At 48.5% G+C, this 19,643-nt stretch overlaps 1 protein-coding gene across 1 annotated transcript in view; it reads left to right on the top strand.

Annotated features, from left to right (window-relative positions):
* The window catches only part of LOC138350209 (protein broad-minded-like), a 148,778-nt gene that overhangs the window by 18,368 nt on the left and 110,767 nt on the right, over positions 1-19,643 (top strand). Inside the window, exon 2 of the mRNA XM_069300557.1 lies at positions 8,399-10,636. Within this exon, the coding sequence (XP_069156658.1) occupies positions 8,521-10,636 (2,116 nt within the window). The 5' untranslated portion in view covers positions 8,399-8,520. The remainder of the gene's footprint in view (positions 1-8,398; positions 10,637-19,643) is intronic.

The raw sequence follows: 19,643 nt of genomic DNA, 5'->3' as shown, positions 1-19,643 counted from the left end.
CTCCGTGTTATTACTCGTGTTTACCATCTTTGTCCCTTGAATATTTCTCATTTTGACAGATCATCATATTGGTACCCTGGTACTGTGGTCTGCGGTCAAGAGTACCCAATCTTCTGCAATCTGACTGTAGGAGGACAAAGAGGGCCATAGTTCCTCTAGCTCGAACTTTAGTTGCTGAATTGGGACCTCAGCAGCAGTTCTCGTCACCAGTTGACACCTCGCACCCCTACACGTCAGTCAGAGATGATGATACATACAACGGTAGGGAATTAGCTTACTTTTCAGAGCACAAAAGTTCGCTAATTCTGTAAGTATCATATTAAATTCAGTAGGAAAAACTTGCTTTATGTCCTATAGAGACTTGGCAAGGTATGCCTACATCCTTGGACTACCAATTTTACTTTTGAAGCATTTTACTGTTTCATTTGTTTTCGACACTCTGTTTCATTTGTTAGTAGGATTTTCTTGCCCTTATCCTCTTACATGAGTACCGGGTACAAGATTTCCTGCGCCCTTGATTTAATTTAATCATTTAACATCTTTTACTTAACTTTAATTGTTAAAGATCCCACAGGATAGGTACCTGTTGCCACGTTGTCCTGTTTCTGACATTCACTATTGAATATTCGTGTACCTTTATTTGCTAATTTCACCATGTTTCGTCTCCAAGCTTTCCGTACAAATCCAGCAGGTGAAATAGGGACTTTAAGTCGTGCCAAGAGGACTGAATTACAAACTCTTGCACATGAGTATCAACTAGAAGTTCCCTACCAAGCCAACAAAAATGACCTACACAACCTGTTGCTGGATTACTATTTAGACCAAGGTAAGATAGACTCTGAAACTCATGAAACTTACTATATTGCAGAAAAAACTGACTTGGCAACGATGAAACTTAAACTAGAGCTGGCCAAGATTGAACGTGAGCAGCAAAGAGAAGCAGCTGCCATACGAAGAGACGAACAAGAACGCGAAGCTGCTTTGAGGAGAGAAGAACACGAACGTGAGGTCGCATTACTCCGTGAACGTGAACGAGTACAGCTTGAAACCAAACAACGCGAGTTGGAAATACAACGCGAACATGACAAGCAACAAGCGACTCTGGCTCTAGAGTGTCGTCAACGCGAAATCGCCTTGGAAACTTCACACTTCACTCAACGCCAGCAAGCTACTGCCAATCTTCCCGTCAGTTTTAATATATCACATGCAAGTAAGTTAATGCCATCCTTTGTAGAAGCAGAAGTTGATGTGTTTTTCACCACCTTTGAAACTCTTGCTAATCAACTCAGTTGGCCTGTCGACCAATGGGCCACACTTCTCAGAGTCCATCTTACAGGTAGAGCTGCAGTCACACTCAGTACTTTGGCGTCTGAGAATGACTACCACACTCTGAAACAAGCAGTGTTGGACGCCTACCTACTTTCCACCGAAAGTTATAGAAGGAAATTCCGTGACCACCTGAAGGCAAGTACCACTACCTTCCTTGAGTTTGCTAACACGAAACGGAGGTATTTCATGAAATGGCTGGAAGCAGCACATGTCTCTACTTTTGCAGAACTCGTCAACCTGATGCTTGTTGAAGAATTCTTGAGACGTGTGCCGCCTCCTGTCCGCCTCTACTTAGCAGATAAAGAAGAAACCGACTACCTGAAGTGTGCTAAGTCGGCTGACACTTACAGCCTCATCCACCGGCTGACACCCGAACCATCCTCCAGTAAGAAGTCGTGGTACAGTTACGAGAAGGTGAGCCCCTATCAAGCTGGTTCACAACTGTACTGCAAGTATTGTAGACTCTATGGACATACCATAGACAAGTGTGGTAAGTCTCAATACTAAGGGAATCACTGACCAACAAAAACCCAAACCAACTCCTCCTAAGTCCGGTAAGCCTGTGATGAATGTTGGTGTTAATGTTAATGATCTTTCTCTTTTCAGTAACCACCTGTATACTGGAACTGTCTCTGCCAACGGTTCAAATCCGGAGGGACGTTTCAAATTGAAGATCTTGAGGGACACAGCGGCTCTACAATCGATCATCTTGAAGTCGGCTGTGCCCAACATCACCTACACCGGAGAAACTGTCTTCATCACTGACCTCACTGCTACCACTCCATACCCTCTCGCCAGAGTCCACCTGGATTGTCCCTACGTGAACGGGGAAGTCCAAGTCGCCGTCAGGGAAAAGCCTTTTCCCATGCCTGGAGTGCAACTTCTCCTAGGCAACGACTTGGCAGAAGACCTGCAACCGACCAACCTGATCGTCATGGACAAACCCCAGGTGTGTAACTCTGTGCCAATAAACCCTATTCTAGAGTATGTTCCAGCAGAGGTTCAAGAGAGTGATGAAGTTTCTCCTCCGGTTCTCGTGACCACCCGTGCACAAGCCGCACGTCCACAGCCAGCTGACTCTACTGCTACCGCTGTCCCTCAAGACCCTCAGAAACTACCCCCGCATCTGACCAAGTTGGAGTTCCGTAAGTTGCAGAGGGAAGATCTTACTTTAACACCATTGTTTTTCCAGGCTGAGACTCAACCCGACAGTATTCCTGGGTTCTTCCTAGAGAACAACTTGCTCTACCGCAGATATAGACCCAGTAAACTGAAGGAGGAGGACGATTGGGCCAACATCGAACAACTTGTGATTCCCACCAGCCTGCGGCCCACTATTCTACACCTGGCCCACGGAGCATTCTCCCACTACGGCTTCAACAAGACTTACCATGGGATTCGTCAAGACTACTACTGGCCAGGTATGGTAAATAACGTCAAACAGTACGTAAAACAGTGTCATACATGTCAGATGGCAGGCAAACCGAACATCTCCATTCCCAGAGCGCCACTGATTCCCATACAGGTGCCTGCGGAACCTTTCCACAGACTCATAATAGACTGTGTTGGTCCTTTACCTCGGACCAGTTCAGGTAACGCCTACATCCTAACCATCCTGTGTCCTACCACCAGATTTCCCATAGCAGTTCCAGTGAAGAACATCACGGCTGCTACGGTTATAAAACATCTATTGAAGATCTTCACTCAATACGGATTTCCCAGGGAGATTCAAAGCGACTGTGGTACCAACTTCACCAGTGACCTCTTCAAAAGGACACTGGAGGAGTTCAACATCAAACAGGTATTGTCCAGCCCCTATCATCCTGCTTCACAGGGTTCTCTTGAACGTAGTCATCAGACTATCAAAGCACTCTTGAAAAAGTTTTGTAGTGAAACCTCGAAGGATTGGGATAAGCAGATTGACCTTATAATGTGTATTTTCAGAAGTCTCCCCAATGAGTCCCTAGGAGTATCTCCTTATGAGATGCTCTACGGCCGTAAGTGCCGTACTCCCCTTAAGGCTTTCAAAGACTCTCTCCGAGATGCCACCTTCAGTGAGCATCAGAATGTGCCCCAGTTTCTTCAAAACCTTCAACACATTCTAGAGAGAGTCCACCGTTTTGCCCATAATAATCTATTGAAAGCCCAGGTGAGAATGAAGACTCATTATGACCAGACCAGCAAAGTAAGAAAATTCAAGCCGGGAGACTTCATCCTTGCATATTTCCCTATCCCAGGTTCACCTTTACAAAACAGGTTTTCAGGACCCTACCGCGTCAAAGAGTGCAGGAATAATAACAACTACGTAATAGAGACTCCAGATAGGCGGCGGAAGACCCAGCTGTGCCACGTCAACCTCCTGAAGCAATATAATGGTACTCCTCCCACTGTCCTGACTAACTGTTCTACCTTCACAGAACCCTACATCCACAGTGAGACCATCCCAGCTTCTCCTCCCGAAAGCACTGACAAGGAGTCAGCGCTTTCTAATTCCAAAATCCTTAATGATCTTCCCAAATGCTTTCAGGATAATAATCGTGCTCCTTTGACCTCTTCTAATTCCACTCTCACCTCGTCAGATAAGCCCTTCATCCTCCATGTCGACGCCAATGGTACCGACGTTGGTGGGGTCGTGATGCAGCAACGAGGCGAGAGGAATACACCTGTCAGCGACTACAGTTACAAGGAACTACGGAACAATTGGCAAGGAGCTACTCTTCCTCATCCTGAAGCTTCAGCACTTCACTCCACACCTGAAAAGTGCTCGGTCCACCATCCATACGGACCACACCACCCTACACCTCCTGCAGCACGCCCACTTCTCATCTCAACGTCTTCTACTATGGGCTTGCTAACTGCAGAAATTCAACCTGGAGACTCGCTATACCAAGAGTCTGACAACATCTTAGCCCATGATCTCTCCAGAGTTTATGAAGTAGAAGCAACTCCATCTAATACTCCACCACATAACGACGTACTTCTTCCAGAACCGCAGGCTTCGGGGGAGAGTTGTGACGATAATCTCCTTCAAGAGATTGAGCCTGCTCTTCCCTCCACAAATACGTCGCAACAAATATATATAACTACTATGGAAGAAATGTCCAACAACGACAACAACACCAGCAAGGTTTGCCAGAGCGCAAAACGTATGCAGCCAGGGACACCTGTTCAGACTCAAACCGCCAAACTACCTGTTGATCGCTGCCGGCTCCTCGCTGATTGGTCGCCGGTCTGGCTACAACTGCACTCGCCCCCCCCATACTACTTGATGTCTGGGGTCGCCACGACCTCAGACCTCAGAATATTCAGTGCTTCCACAGTTAACACTTCTCCCGGCTAGATGTTAGCGTATACTGAGAGAGGTGGTAGCTTAAAGCCAATATTCCAGCACCTTACATTTATTTTTGTATTGCACTTCTTGTTATTTTGTCTTAACGTAACTTTTCATTGTGTCATTTAATTATTCTTATTATTTTGATTGATTGATTTTATTATACGAATTTGTTTGTCCATTTTATTTATGTTTTGATTTATTTAACGTAATTAAAATTTCATTGTTAAAATTTACTTGTGTTTTGTGTGTCTTCTCCTTACCTTACCACAGACGAAGTTCCAGTTTTTTCTATTTTTTTTTATAACTATGTGACGAGGCCATACCCCTAGCCTTAAACAGCCGAACACCAACGCGTTACCGTCACACTACGCTGTCTCAGGTTCAGCTCCTCTTGGAGCTGGGCGCTTGGATGGTGTCCTTGGACCTCCGAGACGCTTATTGGCATGTCCCGATTCATCCACGGTTCAGGGACTGGCTCGGTTTTGTTGTGGGGCATCCGAGTTACTGCTTTCGTTGTCTCCCGTTCGGGTTGAACCTGACACCTCACGTGTTCACGCGCTTTATACGGGTTGTGGTGGCCCGTTTGCATCTCCTAGGTGTTCAGGTGTTGGCCTACCTCGACGACTGGCTGGTTTGGGCTCCCAGCCGGTCAGCTTGCTTGCTAGCCAGGGATTTGGTTCTTTCCCAGCTCGCCGGGTTCAGGTTCTTGGTGAACTGGAGGAAGTCCCATCTGGTCCCATCTCAGGTTCGGACTTGGCTGGATCTCGTTTGGGACTCTCGGACCGCCTCATTGTCTCTCCCTCCGGAATCTCTCCTGCAGCTGCGGTCCCACCTTTGTCTGTTTCTGGTGGGCCCTCGGGTCACCCGACAGTTGCTCGAGGGGCTGTGCGGGAGCCTGAACTTTGCGATGGTGGTCTACCCGCCGGGTCAGATTTGGCTTCGTCGGCTGTTCTGGTTCCTTCGGGGTCACCCCTTCTGCCTCTCTCGCGATCGCAGGGTTCGACCCCCAGGGGGCCTTGCGTCGGTTGCTTCGTCATCGGCTTCCTCTTTGGGTTTTTCGGGGTTCAGTGCCTTGGCGCCTACCCGAGCCCTCACTCGATGTGTACACAGATGAGTCATCTCTCGGCTGGGGCTCTGTGACCAGTGCTCACCAGGCCGGCCAGGGGCGTTGAGATCCGTCCTTCCGTCGAGCTCACAGCACGGTGCGGGAGTTCGCGGCAGTGTGGTTTGCTCTTGGGAGGATTCAGGTGGCCCGCGGATCGACGATTCGGCTCCATTCGGACTGCTCTCCGTGGGTTCATTGCGTGAACCGCGGGGGTTCGATGTGGTCCTTGTCTCTTTGGGGTTGGTCACTTCGGGTGACTCGTCTGCTGAGTTCTCGGGGTTTAGCTCTCCTGGCAGTTCACGTACAGTGAGTGTCCAACGTCTTGGCCGACACCCTGTCTTGCTTCGTTCCCCTCTACACGGAGTGGACGGTCAACGACGAGTCCTTCCATTGGCTTTGCCAGACGTTCGGTCGCCCCGAGGTGGACCTCTTCGTGTCGGCGTGGTCGCGGCGTCTTCCCGTGTATGCGGCGCCCTTCCCCCGATCGCGAGGCTGTCGGGGTCGATGCCTTTCGGCTAGACTGGTCGAGGTGGGGGTTCCTGTATTTCCCTCAGTTCGGCTGTTGCTCCAGGTTCTGACTCCCATGGAGACTTACCAGGGGAGAGTTGTCCTTCTGGCCCCTTGGTGGCCGGCCCAGCCTTGGTTTCAGGCGCTGGTTGCTCGGTGTCCGAACCCGAGGGTTTTCCCACGGCTCTGCCTCTTTCAGCATATCGGGCCAGTACGTCACGTGGCTGGTTCGATCTTCTCCTCGAGTCTACATGGGTTTTTTGACATGGGTTTTTTGACTCGAGTTTATCATCATCTCTATGTTCCTCAGGTGGCCTCCTTGTTGGTGTCCCACCTGAGGGCTTCTTCTCAGCGGCAGTATGAAGTTTCCTGGCGGTCCCTCTGTTAATTTTTGCGTCTTCGTCGTGTTAGTTCCTTGTCTGTTAGGGTGGTCTTGTCCTTCCTCTCGTGGTTGTTTCAGGACCGTCATCTTATGCCTAACACTGTCGCCTCGTATTGTGCGGCGCTGGCGGAGCCGCTTCAGCTTGCCTTTGGTATCGATGTTATGTCTGCGCCGTTTCGCAAGCTGTCTCATGCATTACTTCACCTCCGGCCTGCTCATGCGCCGCCTGAGTCATCCTGGTCTTTGGACCGAGTGCTCACCTTCCTTTCGTCTCCTCGTTTCGTTGTGGCCCCTTCAGTCCGAGATTGTTTCTCCAAGGCTCTTTTCTTGTTGGTATTAGCCTCTGGGGGTCGGGTAGGGGAGCTTCATGCTCTCTTCCGGCGCAAGGGTTTCTGCTCTTTTGGTCGTGGAGATGGTTTTGTTCGCTGGCAGCCGTCTCCTTCTTTTCTGGCGAAGAATGAGACTGCTGCGTTCTGGAGGGGTCCGTGGGTGGTTGATGCTTGGTTGGTCAGGCCGGGGGTACATCATGTTTTGTGTCCGGTTGCGGCGCTTCACCGTTATTTGCGCTCCACGGCTTCTGTGTCCAGGGACGCGGTTTGGGTTGATCGAGTTTCCCTTCTTCCCTGTTCGCGGGTTCGGGTCGTCCAGGTTGTCCGTAGGGTTATTAAGTCCAGCCAGCCTGTGGTCTATCCCCGTGCCCATGACGTCCGGCTCTTGCTGCCGTCTTTGGGAATATATCTTGGTCTGATATTCGGGCGTGGGGATTTTGGCGGTCGAACAGGGTCCTGGCTGCTTGTTACCTTGTGAATGTCCCTGGGCCCCGTCGGGCCTGTGTTGCTTTGGGTCGGCGGTTGCAGCCAGTTGTCTCGGCTTCAAGTTGAGGAGTGAGCGACAACCGCCTCCTGGGTAAGTCCCTCTTTTTTCCGTCTGTGGGTAGCTTGCTCCGGGGAGCCAACGCGGCTTCCCCCAGAAAATCAGCATTGAATGTAATAAAACACCATTTTCTGGGTGAGTCCCGGAGGCTCCCCGGCATTCCTCCCTCCCTCCGGTCGGCGTTTTTTTCACGTTTTTGATATCCAGGCTCAAGAACTGAGGTGTGGGTAGCCGGCGTGGAGGGTCTCGGGCTCCCCCTTTTCCCTCCCGGGGAGGGGGGAAGCTGCGCAGACAGCGCCGCGGCGACGTGTGATGTCACACTAGTTTGCTTGTTTTCTGTTGGGGAGTTCTATCCACTAGTTCGGCTTTTGGTAGCAATTTTAACCAGAATAGGGGTTTGTTTTGAGGCGCTTACCTTTCTGGGTGCCTGTTCTGGTTGATGGCAGACATAGAATGCTTCCAACCACACGGGGGCTTCTATAGGCCATTGCTCCCCTTGCCTCTCTGAGGGGGCCCGGTTCTGGCCATGGTCCCCGGTAGGCCTAAGAACTCCATACACATGACTGATGGCAAAGTCTGACATTAGCATATCAACCTGGAAAAGCTCCGGGGAGCCTCTGGGACTCACCCAGAAAATGGCGTTTCATTACATTCAACGCTGGTTTTTTTCATCAAAATTGGGGTCGTAAGTATAAATTCGTAATTCGTAAGTTGTAAGTTGAAGTGCCACTGTTCTGTAATTCGATGACCTTAATTACTTATTTCAGTTTTTGTTTGTTTCCATTGCTAAATTATGCATTTTGATTAATAAAAGTTGTGTATGAACACATATGATAAGATGGTTGTAATGATTCTTTAATGTTTGCAGATTGACAATGGAATGCGCAGTATATAAGGAACAAAGTCTCAACTGTCAACCAGCAAACACTTACACTAAATTGTCCTCATATCAATTAAAATTACAAAGGAGGAAGCCAAAAGAAGAGTAACATGGAAGATAAAATTGAAGATAATGCAGGGATGGGGACAAAACCTCAAGTGAAAGACCTTTTAGCACACATGGACCCTATGATATATCTAGCAGGAACTGCTGACAATACCTCAGAAATGTTGTTATACCTTTCTGACATGGATCCTGCATTTCACAAGTTGCTGCTGGTCAAAAGTTTGAGAAAAGGAATGCGGGAGGAACTTAGTGCAGTTATAGAGGGACTTGTTGAAGATTACCTGAAGGAACATAAAGGAAAAATGCGATCTGAGAACCCAGTTGATTTCTTATTGGAAAAAGTTGTATCTGAAGAAAAATTTAATGATTTTTTGAAAAATGTTAAGTTAAGCTTGGAAAGTTCAGTGCAAGACATTACTAATCATTTTGATGATGAAATAGTGACAGGAATGTTTGCAAATTATGAAGAAACCACATACGCTAGCCCAAATAACTCAAATGAGTCTTCTTTAAATTCCTCATTAAATCAATCTGGACTCTTATTTTTGCACCCAGCACAATATCATAACATAGCCAAATGTCTTCAAAGCAGAAAAGATAGAGAAGCTTGCAATGATTCCTTAAATATCTTGCTAGCAGTAACACCTTGCGAGCCAGTGATGCAGGATTGTTGGTGTGACTTAAAGAAAGGGCTAAGAGAATGCCTGTTTGATGACACACCAGAAATATTTGACAAAGCCTTGAAGGTACATTGTAAACTACTAACATCTCAAGTACATAATGCAGTAAAAGAGGCATATTTAAATCTTTTGGGTGCTGTTGCTGGCTTTTACATGTCTAAGCGGTTTCTTTCAAAAATTCCATTAAAGGGAGAAAATATTAATTTGAACTCGTGTGCAAACATTATTAGACTCTTAAAAATCTTAATTGACTTTCAAAAAGAACTACCTCTTCTTTGGATAAGATATCCGGAAAGATTTGTTGATGATATGGTTGAAGCCACATTTAACTTATTAGGTTTAAATCTTTCCATCAAGGATAATAAACAGATGACAGTACTGGATATGTATTCTGTAATTGACCCCCAAGCTTCATGGCTAAGAAAGTGGGTACATGGGCAGTGGGGAAGAAGCAAAACGTTTTCTGCAATGAGAAGTAACTCAATGGTACTACTCCACTCTGTGTCATTTTGCATTAAACACTTGGAAAATGTGACAGAAATTTCACAAGTAGACACTAGAGAGATAATTAGTTCTAGCCTTGTATCTCATTTAAGATTTGTCCATAGTATTAATGTAATCATGGCAGTCCTGGAATATTCTGATGGAAGGAAACTCTTTCCTGTGAATGTTCCTTCCAAAGAAGAGCTGGTGACCATGCAAGGAATAATTCAAACTCTTATCAGAGCAGTTAACTGCAATATATCTGAAATAATAAATATAGAAGTAAGTAGTCTGTTAAACAAGTTCTGTTCACATGATGAAATGAAAAGTTGGATTTTATGTGATGCTGGAGTTGTAGAGTTACTTCTTCAAGAAGTGAGCAATTTTGATAACCTCCCACAACAGAAAAAAGAATTGAAAGGAGATTTAGAAAAAATGATTCCATCAAGTTATATTAAGGCTGTCCTTGTTATTCTGGATACCATTTTAGCAACTCATATTGGACAAAAGTACATCTTACTAGGAAGGAAGAGGAAATCCAGTTCCAAATCTGGCTTGTCTGGGATTATTAGCAGCCCAGCACATGAAGTGATGAATTTGGTTTTACACATATTGAGAAGTAAACATGCCAGCTCAGATTTAAAAAGGATTTCAATCAGTGTCTGCTGCAACTTGCTTGCCTCACCGATAGGCATGCACATGTGTGCTAAACATCCTCTCATAGAAAGTGTTATTGAACACCTCAAGAATAAAAATAAATCGGTTTCAACAGAAAAAATCTCACTTGGGATTGATCCAAGAAGAAGTGAGTTACTTCATCTTAGCGTTCCACAGTCACTGCCTCTGCTGACTACACTGTTGCTGTCGTATAAAGGATTCTTTCTCTTGGAGAGTGAAGGAGTGTTACCTTTGGCACTAACACAGGTTTTGCCAGAGATGGCCAGAAAAGGCACCCTGAATGCCAAAATTCTTGCAAGTGTTTGCTGCTCACCACAAGGTATGCAATTATATCTATCATGAATTTGAGTTTTATCAATATTTATGAGCTGTCTCATGTGGTGGCTTCCTAAGGCAAGATTCCACTTTATTATAAACTGGAATAATGAATAGATGGGTAGAACAGAGTTTAGGCACAAACACTGTGGAGATTTGTTATCATCCCAATTAGGTCATATAATGAGCTAGGGAGGCACTGGAATTAAAATAAAGTGTTCATAAATATCGTTACATCTATCACCGACCAGCTATCTTGGGGCCAAGATGGCTGGTCGGCAGAAACTAACATCAATCACAGCTTTAAGTTCTTTATTACAAACACTTGTTCTATGACATTTACTAGGAAACATATCATCCACCATCTACCCTGGCCCATGTATGGAAGTCAAGTTGTATACATATTAGGAGTATGCAAAAGTTTTAGGGATGGTTTTTGTGGAGAGCCCTTTCAGCTCCCCAGAGCTATACCAAGCTGATGTTTATATATTAGACCGTGGCAATAGTCATTCGACGGAGTTCTTAACCTACTGGGAACCACAAGCCAGAACCTGACCCCCCTCAGTGAGGCATGAGGAGCAATTGCCTATGGACACCCCCCATATAGTTGGGAGCTGTCTATGTCTGCCATCTACCTGGTCAGGCACCAGAAAGGTAGGAATCCCAAAACAAACTACAGCTGGTTAAAAATTGCAAACCGAAAACCGAACGAGCAGGCAGAACACCCACATCAGAAAACAAGCATGACATCACCACAGCTGCTGCACTGCTGTCTGCACAGTTCCCCCCTCCTCGGGAGGGGGAAGGGGGAGCCCCAGACCTGTGCCAGCTACCCAACCCCAGTTCTGAGGCTGTCGTGTAGAGTGGTGGTCGATCGACTCTGGCTCCAATCCTTGAGCAGTGCTCTGCTTTGTGGTGTTGTGCTGCGGTGTGGTGGTGTGCGAGCCAGGAGTAATTCCAGATATATTGAGGCTGCACGTGCCTAGGGTCACATTCTGTAGGTGCCCTGTAAGTACTGCCCTGGCAGTTTGGAGTTACCTTCCACAAACTGTTCAGGGGACTCCCTCCACAGAGTTCTTTTCCTGCTCGGTGATTGCTCGCCCTTGAGGTCAGCTGGGGTTTTTCCTACCACTGTTTGGCCTTGGGTAGGAGGTAGCCTCGTCGCTGACTGGGGCGCAAGGTATTGTGCAGCTGTCTTATATTATGCATAGAGGCCGGTTCTATTCCTGCTGGAGGTGTACTTTTGCGGGGTGTTTCTCTTCTTGTGTTTCTTTGTTTTGTTTTGCCTGATGGGGGGCAGGGTCTGCCTAGTGTGGCTGTAAAACCACTTGTGTTATTTTGCTGGCCCTCCACTAGGTCCTCATGATTGCACATGTCACAGGGGTTAATCTTTTGTTTGTTTGTTTGGTAGTTCTGGGATAACAAGTTAACATTACCTTGCCTGGGCTTCTCTTAGCAGTCAGTCTGAGGGCCCTGGAAACCCCCGTTAGGGTTCTTTGGTCCAGTGGATGTGTCCTCTGAGTTTCATCTTGCTTCGTGCGAGTTTGAAGGTTGCTCTGTCCCCTTGTCTCAGGGTGACGCTCACCGTCTTTGCCCCCATCATTCTGCCTGTTGGGTCAATGACACCTTTGACTCGAAGTCCTGCGAGTGGTGTTCCTTGCTTGTACTCCAGTTTACCCAATCCTCTGATACTGATATTCGGGAGCAAGCAGCTTCTGCATTGCATGCGAGGTTTAGGTTGCTACAATGAGTTAAGTTGGTTGCCTTTCCGGATGCCCCGTGGCTGCCCTGCTTAAGTTATAGTGACCCGGACTTGGGAAAGTTAGTCTCCTTGACTTTAGTTTCGTCCATGCCACCTTGTCCTTTCCCTGTTGTGGTTCATTCTGCTCCCCTTCCCCTGCTCCCGACTCCCAAAATGTCTGCGGGTTTCGGAGTCGGGGAAGGGCTTTCTTGGTGGTGAGACATGGGAGGGCTTTGGGGACTGCCCCTTATGGATTGGCGGCAGAGGCCTTCGAGCCTGTTCCTCCTGCCGGGGCTTTCGAGTCGGGCCAGCAGATGTCCCTTTTCCCTGCTTTTCCAGTGAACTCTTCCCTTTCTCAAGAGGCAGAGGGTTTGGAGGATGGCTTTGTCCCGGGTCCTGACATGGAGGATCCCGGGGCTGGGGAGTGGACTTGGGGGGGGGGGCTTGGGCCCCATTTGATCCCGCTTGGGTGTTGGTACCCTTGGCGCGGTGCTTGTTGTTACAGGGGGAGGGGTTTCCCTATTCCCTCCCTCCCTGTGTGAGTTTGATATGGGTTTGGCTCCTCCTCGGATTCGATTCTAGGTTCCCTTGGGTTCCTTGGTTCCTTCCTTCCGGAGGTTTTTGGCTTCCCACATCCCGTCTTGGAAGGTGTGGGAGGCCTTTGCGGCTTACCTCTTGTGAGACCCGGATTACACCTTGATAATGGATCCTCCTCCTTTTTTTAATTTGGCTCCTCTTTTCCTTACTGGGTGCATTATGGAGTGCTGAAGTCTTCCTGGCTGGCAGACTGCCTGTTGTGTGTTTTGTTGGGGGGCGGGGGGGTGTAGCATGCGTTATTTCAGACACTCATGCTTGAATGGCGGGAGTTGACTAAGATTGTTCAGGTTTACCTGAGGGGCGAGTTGGAGTGCCTCAATGCATGCTTGATTTCCCCTGTGTTTCCTCACGATGTCGGCTAGGTACAGCTTCACGTGCAGGTTCCCTCCCTTTTGGCGTCTCTGGTCGCTGAGGATTTGTGCGCCCGTTGACATTTGGCTTTGGTCTTGCGTTTCTTTTCCCTGCTGGAGCTGTTTTCGGACTGGCGTGAGGATGTGGAGGAGCTGGGTTATGGGCCAGCGTCCGTTGCTCTTGCCTTGGCAGCTCGGGTGTCGGCTGCCTTGTTGAAGTTGTTTGCGCCGATTCTGAAGGAAGCAGTGTCTCTTTTCTTTGCTTCTCGCCTCGCGTGTCGACAGGCGGTGCTTGTCCACTTTTTGGAACCTTCTTGGGCCCTGGTTCTTAAATTTTCATCGCCTTATTGTCCGTTGCTGTTTGCAGAGTCTGTGGTGGTGCATTTTCTGCAGGCAGCTTTGTCTAGTTGCCGGGGGATGTCGGACTTGTTGGTTCTCCGGGGGGGGGGGGGGGCCATGAGGGTCCTGCTTGGAAGGGTTGTGCCAGGGCTCGGGATTCTTTTGATCGCTGTAAGCCAGTGGTGCTGGATTTGGGGCTGGCCCTTCTTGCGGAGCCGCCGGCGTCTGGTTGGTGCAGTAATCGCTCTGAGCATCTGTCGGGCTCTCGTAAGGGTAGTCAGCCTTTTTGCAGTTGGCCAACGAGCCTTTCCCTTGGGGAAAAGGCTTGTGCTGGTAGCTCTCGCCTGGTCCCACAATTCGTGGGTGTTTTGGGTTGTTTCCTCCAGCCTGCGGTGGCATTGGGTGGTTCCTCCTCCTTTGGGGGTGGTTTGGGACTGGTGGGGCAGGCCTCTTTCCCTGCGCTCTATTGGGTCATCCTGGAGTGGGTACACTTTGGCGTGGTCAAAACGACGACGTCCCTTAGGCGGGTTCCTCGCCTGTTTCCAGTTATAAAATGGATCCTGTGTGGATCTGAGGTTTATTTTGGACTTGTTCCATCTGAACCCCTGGGTCTTTTACCCCTCCTTTCAGGTGACAACTCTACCCCAGGTTCAGCTGCTTTTGTAGCTTTTTGTAGCTGGGTGCTAGGATGGTGTCCCTAGATCTTCGGGATGCATATTGGCACATCTTGATTCATCCGGAGTTCAGGGACTGGCTCAGTTTTGTCGTGGAGAAGCACGCTTACTGCTTTCATTGCCTTCCATTCAGCTTGAATCTGGCATCTCACATTTTTTAACTCACCCTACCCTGGTCGTGGTGACCTGTTTGCGTCTGTTCGGGGTTCGGGTTCTGGCTTACCTCGACGACTTGCTGGTCTGGGCTTCCAGCTGGTCCGCGTGTCTGCTCGCCAGGGATTTGGCTCTTTCCCAGCTCACCGGGTTCGGGTTCTTGGTTAACTGGAGGAAGTCCCAATTTGTTCCCTCTCAGGTTTAGACTTGGCTGGGTCTTGTGTGGGACTCTCGGACTGCTTCCTTGTCTCTCCCTCCCATGGTGTGGCTGCGGCTGAGGTCCCACCTTCGGCTATTTTTGGGAGGCACCCAGGTCACTCATTGGTTGTATGAGCAACTGTGCGGAAGTCTGAACTTTGCTGTGCTGGTGTACCCGTTGGGTCAGATCTTGCTTTGGCCGCTGTTCTGGTTCCTTCAGGGACGTCCCTTCCGCTGCTCTCGCGATTGCTGAGTTCGGACCCTGGGGGTCTTGCGTCAGCTGCTGCATCACTGGCGTTCTCTTCAGGTTTTTCGGGATTCGGTGTGGTGGCGCCTACTTGAGCCCTAGCTCGATGTGTTCACGGATGCAAAATCTCTTGACGAGTTTTGTGACCAGTGCTCACCTGACCGGCCAGGATCGGTGCATCCATCCTTATGGGCTCACAGCATGGTTCACGGCGGTGTGGCTTTCGCTTCAGAGGGTTCGCATCCCTCTGAAGAGAAAGGGATGCGAACTCTTTCGAGACCCTTTCTTTGGTACGAAACTAATGCATAATGTAGATGAGGCCACATTATGCCTGTACCACGTTTTCTGTTGGGGAGTTCTGTTCACTACTTCGGCTTTCAGTAACAATATTTTAACCAGAATAGGGGTTTGTTTTGGGGTGCTTACCCTTTTGGGTGCCTGACCTGGTCGATGGCAGATATAGAATGCTTCCAACCACACAGGTCCTAGGTCCACTTAGGTTCTATAGGCCATTGCTCCTCGTGCCTCAATGACGGGGTCAGGCTTTGGCTTGTGGTCCCCGGTAGGCCTAGAACTCCATGTGCATTGACTGATGCCAGCGTCTAATACATTCATATCAGCCCAGTTACTTCTGGGGAGCCTCTGGGTCTCGCCCAGAAAATGGCGTTTTTCATTATATTCAACGCTGGTTTTTTTTATGCCTCTCGTAGGTATCCCATGTTCTTTATCTGTGCATCAAGGTCTCCAGCTTACTCAAAGTCTTGTTGCATATGTCTGGAATTTTTACATTTCTTTTTTACATTACATTACATTTACATTTTACATTTACATTTTACATTTACATATACATTTTACATTTCTCCATTTTCACTCCTGGTTTAACCTGTTTAAATTGGACTATGGTTGTTTTATGTATATGCCAGCTCTGCCCTTGCCAATTCATTGTCTTAACACTTTACACCAAACTGGCTTGCATCTCGGCTCGGGAATTTTGTATTTTTTAACAAACTCAGAGTTTATACAGTGTATGTGAAAACTGGTGCTCATAATTACAAGATTGTCATGACCTTTATTAGCTTCAGTAGTGTACACAGTTCCTCCAATGTCCCCATTGAAATCCCTACTAGCTCTCAAGCGTGTAGGAAAGCCTCCCTCTCCCAGCCTTTGTCGAGTCATCTCAGAGTAAGTGCTTTTGGGTATGGTCGAAATTATTTCATCTCTTCAGTGGGTTTCCCGTGTGGGGAAATCTGGTTCTAGTTTAATACTAATAATGTATAATTTTATGAATGCAAAATAATATATAATTCAAAGATAGCTCAAAGGACCAGAATTCTATTCTAAATGAGAGAACCAGTGACTTATGGATCTCTATGATCTCTATGCAATAAATTCTATTATTCTATTATGCAGTGAACTGTAAAATTCTATACATTCTAGAACCATCTTCCCATGACACATTTTGGGGGGTCTTCTATGAGGTTAGTCTACGTGATACATATATAATAATTGTATACATGATAATGATGATAAAATGCACACACACACAGATTATATTGATTAGTAAATTGTAATGCGAAAATACTACTGCATACTAAAGATCAAATAATATGTAATCAATATGCAATATAGTATGTATTGACTCTCACAACTGAGAGAGAACTATCTACAATAAGAACTAATTAAATCTCAGCTGTGACAGAGGAACGTAGTTGGCGTCCAATCTCTACAACAGTGTGTAATCAGCCCTGAGATAGTGATCTTGTGAACACGTGAGCATACGGACAGTCACACGCCTCCTCAGTTGCGTTGCACCGTGCTCCAATAATTAAATTCCATAATTTCCACTCTAAACTAGTATTTACACAAATGCAAGAGCTAAATATTTGGAGGGGGGTGGAAACAGCACTTACATGGGGTTTATTTTATCGCCTACAGCGTCATGACAGGGTATCTACATTAGCAAAATATTCTAGAGCTCAGGAATAACCACCCCTCCTTCCCGGGAGGGGGAAGGGGAAGTCCCAGATCCTCCGCGCCGGCGATCCAACTGGCGGTTCTTGACTGATAGAATTACTGTCAGTCGAGTGCGTCTGGCTCCGATTTTTGTTTCAGTTCTGTGCCTTGTGGTGTGGACTGCCTCTACCGGTGGGGTGTGAGCCGGGAGTGAGATTTCACGGTACTCGGGCTGCATGCGCCTAGGGCTCTCTTCCCTAGGTGCCCTGTAAGTATTGCCCTTGGGGTTTGGGGCCACCTTCCACAAGTTACCTTGGGTTCTACCTCTGCTGTGTCCTTTACTGCTCGGTACTGGGCCGCCCTTGGAGTCGGCTGGGGTTTTGTTGCCCTGGTTTGTCTTTGGGTAGATGGTAGTTTTCGTCACTGGTAGGGGCACGGGGTACTGCACAGCTAGTTTTCACCTATAACAGCGGTCGGTTGTGTTCTGCCTGGGTATGTTGTCCTCTTGCAGGGATTTCCTTTTGTTTTTGTTTTTGCCTGGTGGGGGGTCTGCCTTTATGGTCCCCCTTTACTGTTATAGGTGTTTTTATTTAGATATTTTCTGTTGGTGGTACTCCGCGCTTGGCCCCCGTGAGTGGACACGTCCCGTGGGTTCAGCTTTTAGAAGTTTATTTGGTAGACTTGGGCGCCGGTTCGCAGTACCCTGCCTGGACTTCTCTTAGCGTGTACCAAAGGCTGAGGCCCATGGAAAACCCCACGGGGGCTCCGTGGTCCTATGGGTGTGTCCCCGGAATCCCCCCCCTCGCATCTTGTGAGTTTGACGGTTGATCTGTCCCCTTGTCTCAAGGTGACACTCACCAGTTGTGCCTCCACCATGCTGCCTGTTGGGTCATTGTTTCTTATGGCCCAGAGTCATGCGACGAGTGTTGTCGGTACGTGCTCTCGTTCACCCAGACCACTGGTCTTGATAATTGGGTGCAGGCGGCTGTGGCGTTGCTTGCTAGGTGTAGGTTGCTGCAACACTCTTGGTTGTTGCGGTCCTGGATGGCCCGAGGCTGCCCCATTTTGGTTGTTGGGGTCCGGACTTGGGGGTGTGGATCGCTTCGGCTCTGGCTCCAGCTCCTTCCACTCCTCGTCCTTCCCCTTCTGTTCTGCACACTTCCTCCCTTGCTTCCGGCTCCGAACCATAGGCGGGTTTCAGGGTTGGAGCGGGGTCTGGTTGGTTTGAGACTCGCGGGGTCTCTGTTCTTTTTTTCCTCTTTCGGGGTGGCGGCGGAGGCATTCCAGTCTGTTCCTCCCACCGTATCGTATGGGTCTGACCAGTGGGCTCCATTCCTTAGTGTTTGTACGGCTGCCCCGGCTTTTCCTTGTAAAGCTGGGGCTTTGGGGGTGCGGCTCGGCCCCGGGTCTTGCCGTAGAGGTTCCCGGGGTTGGGGAGGGGTTGCCTGGGGGGGCCTTGGCCCTATTTGCCCCTCTTGGGTCTTTGTACCCTCGGTGAGGGACTGGCAGTTCCTCAGAGTGGGGTTGTTCCTTCCCCCTCTGTGTTCATGTTAGTTTCGGATATACCCCACCCTGGGTTCAGTTCCGTGTCCCTTTGGGTCCGTCAGTCTCGTCGTTACTGGGGGTGTGTTTCGCCCTTTTTCCTCACCCTTTTTGCACTTCCGTCGCGTTACTGCTCCCTTTGTATTGAGGTCCCTGTTTGTCCCTTGATCAGGGGGTGTATTTTTGTCCATATGTACCTCCGTGCATTTGTGCTTGCTTGTCGTGGTTCTCATTGGTTCGTGAACCTCTTCGTACCTTCCAATATTATTAGAACGTCTGTTGACTTTCGATGGGGGTTCCCTCTGGTCCTTTGTCGGCCTCGTTGGTTCCTTTCCGTCCTCTTTGTCTTCTTTTGTTCTGGTTTCACCTTGTTTTGTTTTCACGTCTTCTCTCCTTCCAGTTTCGACGTTCCTCATCTTCGTTACGTACACCTTCCTGGTATTTGTACGATGTGAGTATACGATGTGTCTGTACATTATGTGTATGTACGATATGTGTGTCCACCTGGTATACGAGCCATGCCACCCGGTAGACTGGTGTTGCGTTTCGTACCTCGCGCGCTGGGGCCGGGGTGTTCGTTTTGTTTCTGGGCGGTGTGCTCATGTGTTCCGTGTTGTTTATAGCGGTTTTCTACGGCTTCTTGCTCGTTTTCTCCCTCCAGTCGTAGCCCTCTAGATACTGGGGGTGTTCTGGATTTTATATATGGGGACGTCGCTTCGTTCTTTCCTCTGCTTCCGAGTGTGGGGAGTGTCGGAGTGGCACCTCCTTCCCCACTGTATTGCTCCTTGTCTTCAGCTGGGCGCGCGTCTCTGGACATATTTTACCTTCGACTGCCGATTTTTATTCAGGTAACAGTACATGCAATGCTTCTTGCCTCTTGTATGAATGGCGTTCAAGCGCACCACTAGCGATGCTCCTGGTATGTTACTTGGCTCGACTGTGTTGTGGCACGGTCGTGTCTCTGCTCTGCCAGTGAGATTTGCTGTCTGGTGCCTCTGTCAGCCAGGTGCCGGTTCTTAACTTTTGGTGGGGTGCTTGCCTAGTTGTGCTTGCGGGAGTTGAGCTATGGCTCTTTGGTCCCGCCACTCTCCTGTCAGTCGACAGGTGGGCAGTTTCCAGAGCCTCCTGGGCACTATCTTCTCTATGTTTGCTCCTGTGGGTGGAGTCTGCCTCCACCATGTTGCTTCCTAGTGCATTCCTATCTATCTCCTCTGACA

This window comes from Procambarus clarkii, chromosome 44, assembly GCF_040958095.1.
Source record: "Procambarus clarkii isolate CNS0578487 chromosome 44, FALCON_Pclarkii_2.0, whole genome shotgun sequence".
NCBI lineage: Eukaryota > Metazoa > Arthropoda > Malacostraca > Decapoda > Cambaridae > Procambarus > Procambarus clarkii.
The sequence above is the reverse complement of the archived record's forward strand: the minus strand, read 5'-3'. Positions and strand labels throughout refer to the sequence as shown.